The sequence below is a fragment of the Sebastes umbrosus genome, chromosome 7 (genome assembly GCF_015220745.1).
Source record: "Sebastes umbrosus isolate fSebUmb1 chromosome 7, fSebUmb1.pri, whole genome shotgun sequence".
NCBI classification, from domain to species: Eukaryota; Metazoa; Chordata; class Actinopteri; order Perciformes; family Sebastidae; genus Sebastes; species Sebastes umbrosus.
Genome location: NC_051275.1, coordinates 24,591,072 through 24,610,662, shown reverse-complemented (window position 1 = coordinate 24,610,662; position 19,591 = coordinate 24,591,072). Strand labels below are relative to the sequence as shown.

Genomic DNA, 19,591 nt, shown 5'->3' with positions numbered 1-19,591 from the left:
GGGGCATGTATGTGAGAGAAATGTGGCCTGAATAGATACAACTCCTTGAAACACTTTCTACATCTTGATATGTGCGCACAACATAAAGCCCAATTACGTTTGACATGAATGATCGCTATTAAAACACCCAAAATGTAATCACCCTTAACAAATGCCCACAAACATTCATATGTAAACAACACCGCGCATGCCTTGCGCACACATTCAGAGTGTGATCTCCTCGCAGTAATTATCATAGCAGGGCAGGCATGCACATGTGTCCCTGGGGAATCTGTGCAAGTTGCTCGTAAACACACACACACACACACACACACACACACACTCCAGGGAGTGGCGTTGTGTGTATAACTAATCCCTTGTTCGTCACTGGGCGTCCCCGAACGCCTCTCTCCTGCGTCGTTATGGTCGTTCCGGAATTCTGCCGTCCCGTGAGCCCTCCCACACCCTATAATTAGTGTCACCCGGGCAACCGGAGAAAGAATGCTCAGTATTCTTGTCGTCGTGGTAACTGCGTAAGTGCGGGGGCCCGGAGGTGCTGGTTGTAGGTGTTGGTTAATGACGGGGACAATGAGACCTCAGTCTGCCACCTCATGTGGCGTAGTAGGAAAACTGAGGTAGGTAAATCCATGTGTGTGTGTGTGGATATCTGTCTGTCCCTCACAGGCCACATAGAGCCCCAAACAGGTCATGAAAGCAGACCCTTATGCCATGTTTGTATGATTACAACTATTGCTTACAATAGCTTTAGACGCACACATGTATACAGTATAACTTCAGGAAATAACCAACCATGGCGGGATTAAACTGCTCATGGGACTCATGGCAATAATTTGCTCTTGGGCTCCTACTGACCCCCCCATTTCCTCCTTCTGTACCCAGTCGTCCACATGTACAGTATACCGCACACAGCAGACTAAACGTGGCAACTTCACTATATTTGTTGCCCCAGGATTGCTGTGTGCCAGTTAGTTTGTTGTCATTTTTTTTATAACAACTGTATTTATGAATATGCACGATGTGAGCTATATATATAAACTGGGGGAAAAAAGTTCGGAAACTTGTGTTTGGTGGATTATTTCTCTGTTGTTACAATGCTAATTGGCATTGTATTTTACATCGTTGGAAAGCCTGTTTATTTACCTTGACAATGATGTTCAACTTGTAAGGATCATGCATTTGTGGGATGAGCAGCACAGCTGATTATGTGGGTAGCACCCAAGGAAAATTTGCCAAAATGCTCTGCCAATGGTAAACAGTGTATTCTCCCCATGGAATTGACTCTTGTTTTGAGTTGTTTGGTGGATTGGATGATTCATCCCACAAATGCATGATACTTTCAAATTATGCAAGCTTTCCAACATCGTCGACCCTATCTTTAAGTCATCTTTAAGGTCTTAAAACTAGATTTTGACATAGAACCCTTCTATGAGACAGGGTGTCATTGTGTCAAGATAATAATGCAGGATCCGACACAGTTGATATTTTACTTGGTGGTGCAAATTTCATAACAAATTTTCAATTAATCAAATGACCTAATACCAAATGACTTGCAGTGAAACTTGGGTTTTTTGGGCCCTGTGCAGGCCTATTTGCCCATAAACCAACAGAGACGGTACCAGCAGTATAGGCCCATAAGTCACTTGGTGGTAGTAAAACTGTGTCAAAACATTGCACAGGCTGTACTGCAGCATCAGGTCATTGGTGGGGATTCGATACAAGGTCAGTGCACGAGTTCTCACAGGACAAACTATAATCCCAGGAAGCTCTCTGCTTCACCTGATTTTCCAGAAACCTCATCTGGTGGGACTCTAGTTCTCTCTGCTGTCTGTTTTTAGTTACTGCAAGGCTTCAGGCTACACAATCCTTGGGGCTGAACAGCAAGTGAACACAATGTTCCCTGTACTTACTGTTCACATGAAGCTGCACCTTCTTTTACACAATCAATGCCACAAGTCCTAAACTGAAGTTCATAACCTTATTTGACACAATCAATTAATTAAGTTCATAATTTGTCTTAAACCACATGCCCTGCTCTCCCTGGGATCTGGGATGCTATATCTTTAAACGGTTAAATAGAAAATTACGAAGTTGCTATTACTGACTTGGTGTCACACTGTGTGTAAATGACGCATGTAAACAATGATTTCATAATAAAGTCCTCTTAAGGTTCAGCTGTGACTCCTTTTCTTGTAATTGGCGGATGGATATGTACCATAGGTGAGAAGTCCGGACTTTCCCGTAAAGTACGTCACAGAAACCGTTGGTGGTGAGTCGCTTCCTGCTGTTGCCTTCAGGTGTTGTCGGAAACAACAACAACTACAGTAATAATGAAAATATATAATGAGATGTTTGTACAGTATTTCTAACATGATCCGACATGTAAGGCGCAACACATATATGAGAGTATTGCTATAATTAAAAGTAAAACTGAGCCTTCATATCATAAGAGCTACCAGTAGTTGACGAAATTAATTTAGACATGTTTAATACACATGTTTTGGTGTTTTCTTTTATGGCTGCAGGATCAGAGGGTTTGTGATGTTTTATTATGACCGTTTTGAACAACTCTTTTTGTTTTAAGGTTCATTTTGTCATTATTTGTCATCTAAAATACTTCTGAATTTGGAAAAACTGAGCTCACATGAAGCATGTGAAGGCAGCATGAGCTAATTTACCATCTGTAATTGAAAACAATGGAGCAATTATTGCACTTCAGGTCAATTGGTGTGTGTATTAACTATTTATTTGCATAATACGTGATTCATTTTTGAAGAAAATAATGTTGTTTTTGTCCAAAACGATTCAATATTGAGGAACTATATCATCATGTATTTCCAACATTATGTGACATGTAAGGCGCAACACATATATGGGAGTATTGCTATAATTAATAGTAAAACTGAGCCTCCATATCATAAGAACTACCAGTAGTTGACTAAATTGATGTTTAATACACATTTTTTTGGTGTTTTCCTTATGGCTGCAGGATCAGAGGGTCTGTGATGTTTTATTATGACAGTGAAACAAATTTTGAAGAACACTTTTTTGTTTTAAGGTTAATTTGTCATTATTTGTCATCAAAAATACTTCTGAATTTGGAAAAACTGAGCTCCTGTGAAGCTTGTGAAGGAAGCATGAGATAATAATGGAAAACAATGGAGCGATTATTATATCTCAGGTCAACTAGTCTGTTTATTAACTATTTATTTGTATAAATACATGATTAATTTTGAAGAAAGTAATGTAGTTTTTGTCCAAAACGATTCAATATTGAGGAACTATATCATCATGTATTTCCAACATGATGTGACATGTAAGGCGCAACACTTATATGGGTGTATTGCTATAATTAATAGCAATAATAATAATAATAATAATAATATATTAACTCTTTTTGTTTTAATGTTCATTTTGTCATTATTATTATCTAAAATACTTCTGAATTTGGATAAAAATCTGAACTCACATGAAGCTTTTGAAGGCAGCATGAGATAATAATGGAAAACAATGGAACAATTATTGCATATCAGGTTTACAGGTGTGTTTATTAACTATTTATTTGTATAAAACGTGATAAATTTTTGAAGAAAGTAAACGATTCAATATAGTTGACTAAGTATTTTTTTTATTGCTATAACTGATGGTAAAACTGAGCCTCCATATCATAAGAACTACCAGTAGTTGACTAAATTGATGTTTAATACACATTTTTTGGTGTTTTCTTTATGGCTGCAGCATCAGAGGGTCTGTGATGTTTTATTATGACCGTTTTGACCAACAACTCTTTTTTGTTTTAAGCTTAATTTGTCATCTAAAATACTTCTGAATTTGGGCAAACTGAGTTCACATGAAGCTTGTGAAGGAAGCATGAGATAATTTACACATAAATGGGAGTATTGCTATAATTAATAGTAAAACTGAGCCTCCATATTATAAAAACTACCAGTAGTTGACTAAATTGATGTTTAATACACATTTTTGGGGTGTTTTCTTTATGGCTGCTGCATTAGAGGGTTTGTGATGTTTTATTATGGCCGTTTTGACCAACAAGTCTTTTTGTTTTAAGGTTCATTTTATCATCTAAAATAATTCTGAATTTGGAAAAACTGAGCTCACATTAAGCTTGTGAAGGCAGCATGAGATAATTTACCATCTGTAATGAAAAAAGCGATTATTGTATCTCAGGTCAACTAGTCTGTTTATTAACTATTTATTTGTATAAAACGTGATTAATTTTTGAAGAAAGTAATGTCCAAAACGGCTCAATATTGAGGAACTATATCATCATGTATCTCTTTTTTTGTTTTAAGGTTTGTGTAGGTAGGTTTCTGTAATTGAAAACAATGGAGAGATTATTGCATATTGTGTCAATTGGTTTGGTTATTGACTATTTATTTGTATAATACGTGATTCATTTTGAAAAAAGTAATGTAGTTTTTTATCCAACACGCTTCAATATTGAGGAACTATATATAAAAAAGGCTAAAATGAATTAGGATAAAGTAGGCTAATGCTTTTTATTATTATTATTATTATCAATAATAATAATAATAATAATAATAGTAGTAGTAGTAGTAGTGGACTTAATGGATGTTTGATTCACATTTTTTGATGTTTTGTGAAACAAATTTTAATCAAGAACTCTTTGTTTTAAGGTTCATTTTGTCATTATTTATCATGTAAAATATTTCTGAATTTGGAAAAACTGAGTTCACAGGAAGCATGTGAAGGCAGCATGATATAATATACCATCTGTAATGGAAAAAAGCGATTATTGTATCTCAGGTCAACTAGTCTGTTTATGAACTATTTATTTTTAATAAAACGTGATTCATTTTTGAAGAAAGTAATGTCCAAAACGGCTCAATATTGAGGAACTATATCACCACCACAAACCACCGCGGATGTACACACAAAAACATGTTGCGTGTGAATCTGTGCTGGTGACGTCAGCTACTTTGTCAGTCACCCCGCTCCTCCTCCTCCGCCGCCGTCGTTTCTCCGTCGAGGAGCTGCTCCTTTTCTTTCACTGATCGCCTTTAATACATCTTTTTGTGTTTTTTCGTGCGTTGAAAGATGGCCGCAGGTCCTCTCTCTGTCTCCTCGAACGCGTCCACAAACAACGATGGCATCCTCATCGGTGACAAAGTGTACTCGGAGGTTTACCTCACCATCGATAACTCGCTCATCCCGGAGGAGCGGTTGAGCCCGACTCCGTCAATGCTCGACGGCCTCGACCTGAACACCGAGACAGACCTCCGCATCCTCGGCTGTGAGCTCATCCAGTCGGCTGGGATTCTCCTCCGACTACCGCAGGTAACATAAACACATTTACAAAGCGTTACTGTCGTGTGTTAACGCCGTAAAGGCCTGCTTCTTCTTCATAACGTTGGCGTGGTTGAGCCAAAATGGCGGCGGGTCCATTGTGCAAGGTTAGGCCGGATTACACAAGAAAGTCACGCTGCTCTGTTTCTGTCGTTTCTTCTGCATTTCAGGTCGCAATGGCAACGGGGCAAGTGCTGTTCCATCGGTTTTTCTACTCCAAGTCCTTCGTCAAGCACAGTTTTGAGGTGAGTTGTGTGTGAGAGCAGGTTGAGAGAGGTTTTATAGCTTCATTGTGTTGCAGGCTTCACGTTGTGGTTACGTTTTCATGGCCGCCATGTTGTCGATGGCAACCAGAGTTTAACATGCTGGAGACAAAGAGAGAGAGAGAGAGAGAGAGAGGGATGTCTAATGCTGTTTAACATCAATACAGAACTAATATAACATGCTAAGTGACACTAATGAAATAACACTGGATTTAAAATATTATTGTTTTTATCTAGTGGAAGACCTAAAGTAATAGATAGATATAGATGATAGTTGTCCACAATGTTACCAGAGGTTTAACATGCTGCAAGAAGAGGTGGATATAATGTTGTTTAAGATCAATATGAAGGAAATCAAACATTCAAAGTGACACTAATGAAATAACACTGAATCTAAATGTTATTGCTTTTATCTAGTGGAAGATCTAAAGTAATAGATAGATAGTAATGTATAGATAAATGGTAATATATATATAGATAAATAGATAGATAGTAACTTTATTGATCCTGAGGGAAATTCAAGTTTCCAGCCAAACATGTTAGTAAAAAGTTAGTAGTGCAAAGTAGAAAAAAATATACCAGATATAAAAATACAAGGAGATGAAGAAAACTGTTAAAACAAACATTCAAAGTAACGTTAATGAAATAACACTGAATCCAAAATATTGTTAATTTTATCTAGTGGAAGTCCTCAAGTAATATATATAGATAGATAGATGGATGGATGCATAATAGTTGTCGACAATGTTACCAGAGTTTTAACATGCTCTAAGACAAAGAGGTGGATTTAATGTTGTTGAGGATCATGAAGGAACTAATAAAACATTCAAAGTGACACTAATGAAATAACACTGAATCTAAATGTTATTGCTTTTATCTAGTGGAAGACCTAAAGTAATAGCTAGATAGTAACTTTATTGATCTTGAGGGAAATTCAAGTTTCTAGACAAACATGTTAGTAAAAAGTTAGTAGTGCAAAGTACAAAAAAAATATACCAGATATAAAAATACAAGGAGATGAAGAAAACTGTTAAAACAAACATTCAAAGTAACGTTAATGAAATAACACTGAATCCAAAATATTGTTAATTTTATCTAGTGGAAGTCCTCAAGTAATATATATCTATATATATATATATATATATATATATAGATATAGATATATATATCTATATCTATATATATATAGAGATGGATAGATAATAGTTGTCGACAACGTTACCAGAGTTTAACATGCTGTAAGACAAAGAAAGAGGTGGATATAATGTTATTTAAGATCAATATGAAACTAGTCAAATATCCAAAGTTAATGAAATAACACTGAATCAAAATAGTATTACTTTTATCTAGTGGAAGACTTAAAGTAATACACAAGTATTGAAAATATTGTACCTTACAGTCAGTCTTTAAACCTTTTTATTCTAAATTTAGATGGTTGTTGGTTGGCTGGCTGGTCAATGTAATTTTATGAAATAACACTGAATCAAAATAGTATTACTTTTATTTAGTGGAAGACCTAAAGTAATAGATAGATGGATAGATAGGTAGGTATATAGTAACTTTATTGATCCCGAGGGAAATTCAAGTTTCCAGCATCACAGTTCCATAGTGCAAAACATGTTAGTAAAAAGGCAGTAAAAAAGTTAGTAGTGCAAAATACAAAATGTATAATATTGTTGATGATATATGCGAAATAAATCAAACATACAAAGTAAATGAAATAACACTGAATCTAAATATTATTAGTTTTATCTAGTGGAAGACCTAAAGTAATAGATAGATAGTAACTTTATTGATCCATGATGCTAAAGATCAATACTTAACTAATCAAACATTCAAAGTTAATGAAATAATACTGAATCAAAATGTTGTTACTTTTATCTAATGGCAAGTGTGTAGTGACCTCAAGCACATAAGTATTGAAAATATTGCATATGTACCTTACAGTCAGTCTAAAACCTTTTTTTTCTAAATTCAAATGGTTGGTTGGCTGGTCAATGTGATTTTATGAAATAACACTGAATACAATATTATTACTTTTATCTAGTTGAAGACCTCAAAATAATAGATGGATAGATAGATAGTAACTTTATTGATTCCAAGGGAAATTCAAGTTTCCAGCATCGCAGTTCCATAGTGCAAAACATGTTAATAAAAAGGCAGTAAAAAAAGTAAGTAGTGCAAAGTACAAAAAATACACAAAATATACCAGATAAAAGAGATTTCGAACATAAAAATAAATAAAAACATACAAAATAATAACAAACAAAACAAGAGTAATAGTGCCCGTAAAGGAGTAGGTAGAAGTAAAACTTATATTTCCCCTACCCCTTTCTCACTTCTCCTCTAATACCTCATATATCATAGAATGATAATATAATATATAAACTATCCCAGATTTATTTACATCCCAAATTAAATATATGAACAGCACCCCAAGTTTATTTACAACCCACATATCCATCCAGAGTTAAAAAGTAGATATAACACAACCCGTATCACAACTCTTCCTCAACCATATACCTCCCAAAGATATCTTTTTTGTATAGCTTTTTAAAGTGATTTATATTTATGTTTCCAACATCACAGTTCCATAGTGCAAAACATGTTAGTAAAAAGGCATTCAAAAAGTTAGTAGTGCAAAGTACAAAATACAAAAAACATATACCAGATATAAAAATACAAGGAGATGAAGAAAACTGTTAAAACTGAATATAGTGCAGGGTAACAGCTGTGATACAGGACTATTAAAAAGTGCAGAAGAGACTGTTAAAAATGAGTATAGTGCATTATTATCTGTCCTGCGAAGTACACAAGTATTGCAAATATAGCATATGTACCTTACAGTCAGTCTTAAACCTTTTTTTCTAAATTTAAATGGTTGTTGGTTACCTGGTCAATGTGATTTTATAAATCATGCCATCCTATCAGAAATATTGTATTTGCAAACTAGCTGAAATTAATCTTAGTAATGCAATTAGTTTAATATATAGGTTTAATTGGTCTTTCTGAAAAAAAAAGCAAACCTCAAGTGTTGGTCTTTAGAAGTGGTAAATGCTCAATCGCACCATGTGTACATTGTGATGTACAAACACAATGATGCATATATTTAACATTGCTTTAAAACAGCTTCTCCTACAATGATATAATTCTCCCAGAGATATTGAAATGGTAGCTACCATATAGGACTGGGCCATATATTGGCCATATCAGCCAGTCCTACCACCAATATGGCAAAGTCTGTCTCTTTGCTATATGTTTTGTCACATCTATTAGTAACGTGTGGGCACTGTATCTCTGCATGCGTGTCTTACGTTGTGGAACTCTTTCTACCAACTTTTCGCTTCAATCATCTTCTTTCCAGATTGTTGCCATGGCTTGTATCAACTTGGCCTCCAAGATTGAGGAAGCACCCAGACGAATACGAGACGTCATCAATGTTTTCCACCATCTGAGACAGATGAGAGGCAAAAAGTAAGTTTCGACAGAGAATCCAGTCTTCTTTTATCTTCTTTTTTTTTTTTTTAAATTCTTAAATGTTTCTGTTACATGGAATAAATTGCATTGCATTGGTTTTATCCAATATAATGTTGTATTATGATGATGTGTTTTTGCTGTGAAAGTGCTCTTCTGTTTATCCATGTACTCTAAACCATTTTAAAACTTTTCAGTTTCCGCTTCACTGGTAGTTTCAGAAGTGTAATTGTCTACATAAAACATCAGTTTGATGTTACACTGAAATTTATACCTCAACAAAAACTCACTTTAAAAAATTGGCGTGCATTTTTAAATTGTAAGACAAGGCACCACTGCTTTATTTGCGTGTGCCTTTGTCTTCATAGAAATCTGTTCATGTCAATACTCTAGACCTTGGCATTAACTTGGCTTCTTTTTTCCCTTGCAACCAACTAACAGCGACCAGCTACATTTACCAAAGCCTGGGTGATGTGGAATGGTACGTAAGATGAAGCAGTCGGCATGACAACCATGATGCAAGGGGGTCTCTCCTCCCCCAGGGCCACCCCACCCCCCCTCCTGTTGGAGACGCCCGTGGTCTGAGCCACCGTGGGGCACTGGGATCGGGGATGACAGGTTGGCCGAAGGTCCTTGGCCCCCGGGGCGCCTTGAGGACTCCTGTGGTTCAATCTTAAGCTTTGGGTATCTGTCCGTCAATCTGCGGACCCTTGGGTAATGTAGTCTTCTTCACTGACTGCTCCTCACTCTGCATTTTGTTTGTGCTTCAAGAGTAAAACCCCATTCACCAACTGTTCGCCAACTCATGGCTTTAATAGAAATATCACCTTGTCCGTTGAAGTTAGAATAATCTATTGGATACTTTAGTCCATGCGGGTAATGTTTTGTTTAGGGTCAGTGCATGCACTATAGCTTTAGTAGTTTGGCGTTATATACAGTGAATTTGAATCAGCATTAAAGTAAGTGTACCAGTAACCACGATGCACTTGTAGCAAGTCTGTTTTTTAGATGTGGATTTGGACTTTAAAGTGTCATGTTTAGTAATAGATATCCCACTGATAATTTTTGCCATGCATGTGGTTTGTGGCATGACAGTATTCACATTTAATTTTCTGTTATTTGAGACGTCAAAATACTACATTTTGATTTGAAATTTGATCGTTGTCGGTACTGTTAAGATGCGTAATTACTACTCACAAGTGTAGGAAGTGTTAGAAAGCTGTTTTTAAATTCAGTTTATTCTGTTACTGTGATATAGATCACATATCATGAATAGTTCATAATGAGGCTGACACACCACCTATGAACATATATTTATAGATCAGAATACATCTAGTCCAAGTCGTTGATTTTTAGAAAAGTGAGGTATTTTACTGATTGCTATAAAACTGCTATTTGTAGATCTGTTTGTCTGCATCAGTAGCATTTGAACTAATCTGTGTTTAACCAGCAGATATGTTGTAGGTTGGTACAGTATCCTGTTTGCAGTGAAGGTGAAATGTAGTCATTGGACAAAGAAAACTGTATTTTTCTGATATTGTCTTCTTCAAGTCTGGATATCCAGCTGTACTATTAACAAAAGTCAAGTAGTCAGTGGTTTGTGTTACAGTATTAATTATACTGACATATACAGTACTTTAAGATAGGTGAGAATGATTTGTGACATCTCATGATAGTAGTTTTGCGTTTTTAAATTCACATTTGAAGATTGTGAAATGTTTTGCGCGATGGTCTGAGTTGATATTTCTGTTAAAGCTGTGACACAGGGTGAATGAGGTCGAGGGCTGTCTACAAATCCCATATGCTTTCACTGGAACCACAGGAGTCCACAAACCCCAGCAAACTGTCAGGCATGCAAACAGTTAGACCTGTTGCTTTGAGTTGGTTGAAACGGGAAAAAAGAAAAAGAGTTCTAGAAATCAGAAGGGCACTTTCTTTTATTATTTTTATTTCCAAAGGGGGAAACATTATTTTATTTTGATTCCTTTATAAACTAGGACTCCAAGTTCATTGATACTTGATCAGAACTACATAAATACCAAAAACCAAGTCATCAAAGCGGAACGGCGGATCCTGAAGGAACTGGGCTTCTGTGTGCATGTCAAGCATCCTCACAAGGTGAGTCTAAGACACACTCATAACTATACACATTGTGTAGCGCAGTGTAGTTCAGCTATTGCAGCTTTAAGGGTGTTCCTCCATGCAGATGCAACCACACAGGAAGCAGCTTTAGCATACTAGTCTCACTTCTCAGAACAGGCTTGAGCTTGAACAATGACACACTTGGGGGTGTTTCTGTGGTTTTAATGTACACTCATTTTATGATTCCAGATTATCGTCATGTACCTTCAAGTCCTTGAATGTGAGAAGAACCAGACACTGGTCCAGACCGCCTGGTAGGTTCCTTCTTAGTTCTCCACTGTCCATCTCCCACAGCAGCAACCTGTGTCATGTCTGCAAGAAGTGCCACCAGACCTGGGCTAAAAATGCAGTTGAACGAGTTTCAAATGGTTGAATCACTTGAAGAGCACTTGATTTATGTGCCAGGATCTTGGGACACACCCCATATGTGGAAAACAGCACCTGTCAGATAAGTGGAATTCAAGTGCCCCTTGTGCTTTTAAGCACAAATTTGAAAAGCATTCAACAACCATTTCGCCCAGGTCTGACTGCGACGTTCCCTCACTCCATTTTAACCCTTCCACCTCTTTTTTTTTCTGATCGAGCAATTTGTTTTATTGCAAACCTGTTACGTGTCTCACTCTCGTCTGCCCTTACATGGCTTTGCTGTAAAGTCTGTTTGATTTGCGGTGCCCAGGGAACTTGGTTTAACTTTGTCCTTTCTCTCTACTCTTTGATTAAAGGGTAGTCCATGCTGGTAAGTCACATAAAGAACCTCTGAACTCTGCCTCCTCCAACCACATGACCTCAGGAAGCTCCCCCCATTGGCTGGCTGCCCCTCTCCAGACAGCCAATCCCAATGCCGAGATTCACTGAAGGGGGCGGGCGGGCCTTTCCCAACAGCCAACATCGTCTTGTTTTCTCTTTGGTGTCCAAAAGGATTTGTATTTTTTTGGTCTTGCTACAACTGTAATACCCAGTTTTGCTAAGTAGCTACGTATACATTTATATTCTGACGTTTTTCTAGTTTACTTGCATCTAGCAATGAAGTAAACTTAGCTACAGCAGAGTAACCTTTTTTGACCAGTTTACCTGCCTATTTTTTTTTATATTTACAGTTGTATACTGTGTCCTGTCCCCAACTGACGTGGTGTCCAGACATGTGTCTGTCTTACAGGCTGATCCAGCTCTCAGGTTTTGCCTCCGAGGACCTGTCTCACCCACGCAGCAGTCAGAATCCAGCGACCTTGTGTTATCTATAGTAGCGTTGGCATAGCAGTGTAACACTCACCTGCCAAAGTGCAGGTCAGGTCATTTCAAGGCAGGTTAGACTGGAAGTAATCCCTGTGCGGCAGGTTTTCATTAAGTACTTGCGACAAACCTCCAGTGGAGCAGTACATATAATTGAATGGGTGGAACTTGACACAGTGTCACCACAGTACAAAGGAGGTTTCACTGCTTTGTGACTAGTTGTATTTTTCCCTGGTTGTAGTTCCTTCTGATAATAATCTGAACGGGATCAGTGTCAAGTTAGTTTATCGGGGTTTTTACCATCATGTTTTTGTTATCACACATTTTTTGTCTCTAGGACTTCTATGTTTCTAAGGACATAGATGCTCACACCACCCTGTTCTTGCCTGATTCACATCCTGGCCATTTTGTCTTTCCTCTTTTCCTAACTCTCCCCATGGCTAATCTGATTTACCCAGTGTCCCAGACAACCCACTGACCCAATCTGTTTATAGCACAGAGATTTCACTCAGCCTAAGTAGTGAGACATAGACTGCCAACTAATGTCTTTCTAGAAAAGTCATAGTGGAACGGGGTTGCAGACAAAGGCGGTCAGTGGTCTTATTGCGCTGGAAAGCATTTATTTTAAGTTAAGCTGTTTTGCCGTTGAGCCTTACAATCAATGTGAAGGTTGCAATCTGTTGTCAGAATATGAAACCAGTGTTGCATCATTTGATTACATCAACATGCCACTGACTCACACAATCTAGCTGTTGTGCATGCCATCATACATGCCGTGTCTCCCTATTCCTTCAGATACAACAATCTGAGAGTGGCAACTGCATTCTTGGTGAATGTGTTGCATCCTTCTGCCTGCATGCTCCCCAACCCCCCCTCCTACAAGGCATGTGTCATTGTCTCAATCATCATTACTCTTGATCCAGCTACTCCGGTCATAGTGTGGTAAAATGGTCTTGGCAGGTCTTCAGTAGATGATTTCCCATTTGTGTCTTCATGCTTTACCTGTGACATACAGCACTCCCATGGATGCCCCAGAGAGAAATGGACAAAGTTAAATTTTACAGATCAAAAATGCATTTCGCACCTCAGTACTGTGTAACTTCAAATGTGTAACTGTTGTTGTCGTCTTTATGGCTATCAGGGCTTATGATAAATTTGATGCCGTCAGTGCATCTATGGTCAAATCCACTAACCGTTAACTATCCTCCAGTTTATCAGTGAGCAGTTAGCGTTGATGCTTGTTAAGAAATTACCCACCACAAATTTCTGGATGGTGAAGATTTCTTAGTTGTAAGAATTAGCTAGGATTTAATCAGGAATGAAAAATCTAAATCTTCATTAGAAAATAGAGATAAATATAAAGCCCTGATTAGGAGTTGGCACTACAGACCAGAGATGTTGCAGATTATTGACGTACAGTAACAACTTGCGGTTAAAAGTGTGACACGTTTTAAAGTATGGGTGAGAGGTGGCTTTGTGTGGAGAAGATGCTATGTTTTTGTTTCTATGTGTTGTTTTTTCCTTCATAGGAACTACATGAATGACACCCTGAGGACAAATGTGTTTGTGAGATTCCAAGCCGAGACTATCGCCTGTGCCTGCATATTCCTCGCTGCCCGAGCCCTGCAGGTAAGAAGGAAATGTTTATCTGAAACCGGTTTTCACATTGCCACGAATGCTTTATTCTTGTTTTTGAACTCAATGTCGTCACCTCAAATCCTCTGTAGTTATACAATATCATACCTCCAAATCATAACTTTTTGTGCATGGTTTTCCCAGATACCGCTGCCATCCAGACCTAATTGGTTCCTGCTGTTTGGAGCCAGTGAGGACGAAGTGAAAGAGGTCTGCATCACCACCCTAAAACTCTACACCAGGAAGAAGGTATGCTTTTTTGAGAGAGAGCTCAGTGTTGGGATGATCTTGGATTATAATGTGATTTACAATAATTTTAGACGTTGTCTGTTAACCTGTGGAAATGTGCCACATCTCATTGGTCTACAAAGCTGTAAACGACACTGGTGTAGACTCCTTTCACTGTAAGCCATCGGGGAAACTGCCTGTCACAAAAAACAAAATTGCGGCATAACACCATCTCCTGGAAGGTCAAGTCCGTTCAGTTTCTGTGTTTAAATATCCCGAGAGTTGAAGGAAATTAACGCCGTCTCCTTTTTTGGTAGTGATATATTTAAAGCTAAAACTGAAAATGAATTAAGGTGAATTTTTATTAGATTTTACACAGGCAACATTGTTTCAGTTAAGTTTTTTAGTGATTTTGTTTTTATTTAGTTCCAATTTACAAGAAAAAAATGTTCACTGTTTATTTTCTAGTTTTCAGTTTGCTACAATAACCCTGCTCCTTTTCCAGCCCAACTATGACCATCTGGAGAAGGAGGTGGAGCGGAGGAAGGTGTTCTTGGCAGAGGCCAAGCTGAAGTTCAAAGGCCTGAACCCTGATGGTACCCCTGCACTGTCCACACTGGGTGGCTTCTCTCCTGCTTCTAAACCCTGCTCCCCAAGTGTGGCAAAGGTGGAGGAGAAGTCCCCAAATCCCCAGACCCTCAAACCAATTAAGAAGGAGCCAGACAACCGGACTCAGGCCAACAAGAGTCCCCACAACGGGTAAGAAACATCCACACATACAGTATTTTATTGTGAGGATATTACAGCAGTAGTCATCAAGAATCAGCAAGTGATGTTTATTACACCACTTATCGAAAAGTGTTTGTCTTTTTTAATTTCACAAACCTAATCTTATTCTCTTTCCCCCCCCCAGCTTAAGGAAAGACGTGAAGATCGGGAGGAACAGCAGGAGCGGAAGTCGATCTCGTTCAAGAACGCGTTCCCGGTCTAGATCCCGCTCCCCTCGCAGACAGTAAGTTCATTTACAATGTAAATTATGGCAAGCCGTTACAGTAACGCTTGAAGTCTGTTATAGCAGAATGGTAATTAAAGATAGCCATAATAACATTAGTAGAAATTGTATTTCAAGATATCTACAAGTTTGATTGTACTGGTCAAAGTCAAAATCTTTAAATGTATGAGGGACGTGTTAACATACTTGCTTTTGTTTAACTAGCTCGATGTATTCCTCACCATCCTCTTTTCTCTTCTGCTTCCACAGTTACAACAGCAGACGCAGTCGCTCAGGTACCTACAGTTCTCGCTCACGTTCCCGCTCTCACAGTCGCAGTCCATCGCCACGGCGACATCCGCCCTCACCCCTCCTCCCCCACCTCAAGTCCAAGACCGGCCACCACGGCAATAGCGACTCCAAGCCCAGCGGGCGCCACAGCAACAGTGGAGGCGGAGGATCCGGTCACAAGAGGAAGCGCTCACGTTCTCGGACGCGGTCCCGCACTCCGGTGAAAGTAGACCGGGAACGGGACAGAGAGAGGGAACGAGAGAGGGACAGAGACCGCAGTTCCTTCGACCTCTCTACAAAGAAACACAAACACGAGAGAGGAGCTAGTCATCGAGGAGACAGGAGAGAGAGGGAGAGGTCTCGGTCCTACGACAGGGACAGAGAGAGGGAGCGTGGCCACAAGAGCAAACACCACAGCAGTAGTGGGCACTCAGGACATAGCCGTCACCGCCGCTGAGACAACACACAGACAGACACAGGCTAGCTCTAGGACTGATAGTCACTGACGTATTTTCAGTATACTCAAAACAAAACCAGATATGGCGTGTTCTCTTATTGCTGTTGAATACAGTTGACTGTCAGCAAATCTCTGTTTGACTCCTGGTCTGTTTATTTAATGAAGTCATGTAAACACTTGCACTACAACTAATATAAAAGTAGACCAAATATCTGCAACTTGTCAGATGACTTTGCTGACATGTCTTTGGGAGTTGGTGACAAAGAACTTTCCAGCATGTCAAAGCCAAATGCTGCACCTCTGCCATGGTTGAGAGAACTTGCCTAGTTTGGTTTCATTTTGGGTATATTACCAGTCTAATACCAACATAGTTGGGTGTCTGGGTTTCTCATATGCATCCTGAAAATTACCATTTAAACCGTATGATTTACAGGAATGTTGTTGGCATAAGCCAAATAACAAAACATTTAGTTTTACCTCAGCATTGGAGGCCTAAATCCTACACATAGCTTCTGCATGTACGAATGTCTTGGTGATAGAATAATTTGACTCTTCTACACAACAGCACACCTGTAGCTGATATTTGGCAGAGGTTGTTGATGTTGTGTTATTAAAGATTGAACGTGTGCATCTGAGGAACCCAGGCTGCAGCAGTATGTACCAGCATTAAGTGGACTGTTTGTTAGGTTTACTAGCCTTTTTTATCCACCCAGGTCAGACATGATCAGTGGTTGAGCGAAGGCACCAATGCAGTGTGACATCAGTCCCACACCTGTCCTCTCCACCTATAGGTTTTTCTTCATTTTCCCATGATACCTCCCCCCCACACACACACCCACCATCTCTCTAGCCTACCCTTATGTTCTTAGTTTTACATGTAAAGTTATGGACTTTGGGAAAAAGAAACTTATTTACAGTGTAAAGATGGATCGGTATCTGCTGACAAAATGTGAACGCTTTGATTTATAAAAGCGAACTGCTCAGTGGAACGATTGAGTGAACAAATGTAAAAGAAATGCGATCATTCAGGAAAGATCAATATGTTTGCACATTAAGGGACTGGTGGGCAAGTGTTTTTTTTGTTAACTTTTATTTTTTTTTGGACAGATATATGTTGCTGAAGCTGTTTTGTACAGTTTCAAAAAAGCTGACTGGTAATAGACTATGTTTTTCTTTTCTTTTTTACAGCAGGGGATGCAGACTTGAATTCATAAATTTTAGGGTTGTCAATTTGTTACACTGGTTTTTAGTCTGCACGTGTTCATGTCCAATTTTTATTCAATAAATGAGTTATGCCACTGAACTGTATGGTCTTTATTGAATTGGTGCATATTGTAACTAAATTAATCCTATTGAACAATATAATTTAATTGGTGTAATAAGCAGAGTAAAGAAACTATCGGTTTTGTATTCAATACTAAGTACACCTAATCTTTTGCTCATGAGCATTATGAGGGCTATGTGATTCAAGCCCTCATCTCAAGATCCTGGTTCTTGTAAACAGGCAAAGTTAGAGTTAAAATCAAGATGAGCATGATTTGATTCATATCTACCCTAAATGTAAAGCTGAGTATTGCAGGGAGTATAATCCTATAAATGTGTGTTATGACCGCCAGAGGGTGCTGTTGTCCTTACTAATACCAGTGCCCGTGTCTTCCAGCAGTCTTAACCATATTTAGAGTTGCAGATCACAATCAACTGAAACTTCTCCCGCATGCCAAGTGTGGAGGAGAACTACGGTGGCCGACGAGAGCCAGTGATTGGTTTGTCCGTTCTGGGCTACTGTAGAAACGTGGCGGCCGGCTACGTGAAGAGGACCCGCTCCCTGTGTAGCTGTTCTTCAACGCATTTCCGCAAGCGATTTTTACTTCAGAACGGGCTCAGTTTTAAAACCAGACTGAAGATACTTGCATCATATGGAACTAGAAAACCTAAGGAATCCATTGGTACCAACCAACGTTTTTCGACGTACTATACTATGACTTCTTTTAATTAGTTTTTTTCGACATACTACACTATGACGTTTTTTTCATAAAATATTTCGACATACTATACTATGACTTTTTTTCATAAAAGTTTTAGACATACTATACTATGGCTTTTTTTTTTATGAAATTCTTCAAAATACTATAATATGACTTTTTTCATAACTTTTTTCGACATACTATACTATGGCTTTTTTTTTTACTAAATTATTTGACATACTATACTATGACTTTTTTTCATTAAATTGTTCGACATACTATACTATAAATTTTTTTTACTAAATGTTTTGGCATACTATACTATGACTTTTTTTCATGAAATTTTTCGATGACTGATTTTTTTCATGAAATGTTTCCACATACTATACTATGACTTTTTTCATAAATTTTTTCGACATTCTATACTATGACTTTTTTTTATTAAATTTTTTCGACATACTATACCATTAGGTTTTTTTCAATATATACAATGGCTTTTTTTCCGATATACTTTTCTAAATACTATACTATGTCTTTTTTTCATAATATTTTTATGACATACTATAGTATGACTTTTTTCATAAAATCTTTCGACATACTATACTATGATTTTTTTTTACTAAATTATTTGGCATACTATACTATGACGTTTTTTTCATAATATTTTTTGACATACTATACTATGACTTTTTTCATGAAATTCTTTTACATACTATACTATGACTTTCTTTTACTACATTTTTTGGCATACTATACTATGATGTTTTTTTCACAACATTTCGACATACTATACTATGACTTTTTTTCATGAAATTTTTCAACATACTATACTACGACGTTTTTTTCATACATTTTTTCGACATACTATACTATGACGTTTTTTACGAAATTTTTCATGACATTTTTTTACATACTATATGACTTTTTTTCATTAAATTTTTTGATGACTATGACTTTTTTCATGAAATGTTTCCACATACTATACTATGACTTTTTTTTCATAAATTTTTTCGACATTCTATACTATGACTTTTTTTTATTAAATTTTTTCGACATACTATACCATTAGTTTTTTTTCAATATATACAATGGCTTTTTTTCCGATATACTTTTCTAAATACTATACTATCACTTTTTTTTCAATAATTTTTTTTTTCGACATACTATACTATGTTTTTTAAAAAAATCTTTCGACATACTATACTATGTCTTTTTTTCATAATATTTTTATGACATACTATAGTATGACTTTTTTCATAAAATCTTTCGACATACTATACTATGTTTTTTAAAAAAATCTTTCGACATACTATACTATGTTTTTTAAAAAAATCTTTCGACATACTATACTATGTTTTTTTTTCATAATATTTTTATGACATACTATACTATGACTTTTTTCATGAAATTCTTTTACATACTATACTATGACTTTCTTTTACTACATTTTTTGGCATACTATACTATGATGTTTTTTTCACAACATTTCGACATACTATACTATGACTTTTTTTCATGAAATTTTTCAACATACTATACTACGACGTTTTTTTCATACATTTTTTCGACATACTATACTATGACGTTTTTT

At 37.3% G+C, this 19,591-nt stretch overlaps 1 protein-coding gene across 1 annotated transcript; it reads left to right on the top strand.

Moving 5' to 3' along the window:
• Positions 1 to 4,953: 4,953 nt before the first annotated feature.
• On the top strand, positions 4,954 to 17,339 carry ccnl1a (cyclin L1a). The gene is made up of 10 exons (XM_037776473.1): positions 4,954 to 5,316; positions 5,496 to 5,570; positions 8,953 to 9,062; positions 11,060 to 11,180; positions 11,394 to 11,458; positions 13,964 to 14,063; positions 14,214 to 14,318; positions 14,803 to 15,056; positions 15,211 to 15,309; positions 15,559 to 17,339. The coding sequence occupies exons 1-10, from the start codon at positions 5,077 to 5,079 to the stop codon at positions 16,034 to 16,036; spliced, it is 1,647 nt and encodes a 548-aa protein (XP_037632401.1). The 5' UTR covers positions 4,954 to 5,076; the 3' UTR covers positions 16,037 to 17,339.
• Positions 17,340 to 19,591: the final 2,252 nt, after the last annotated feature.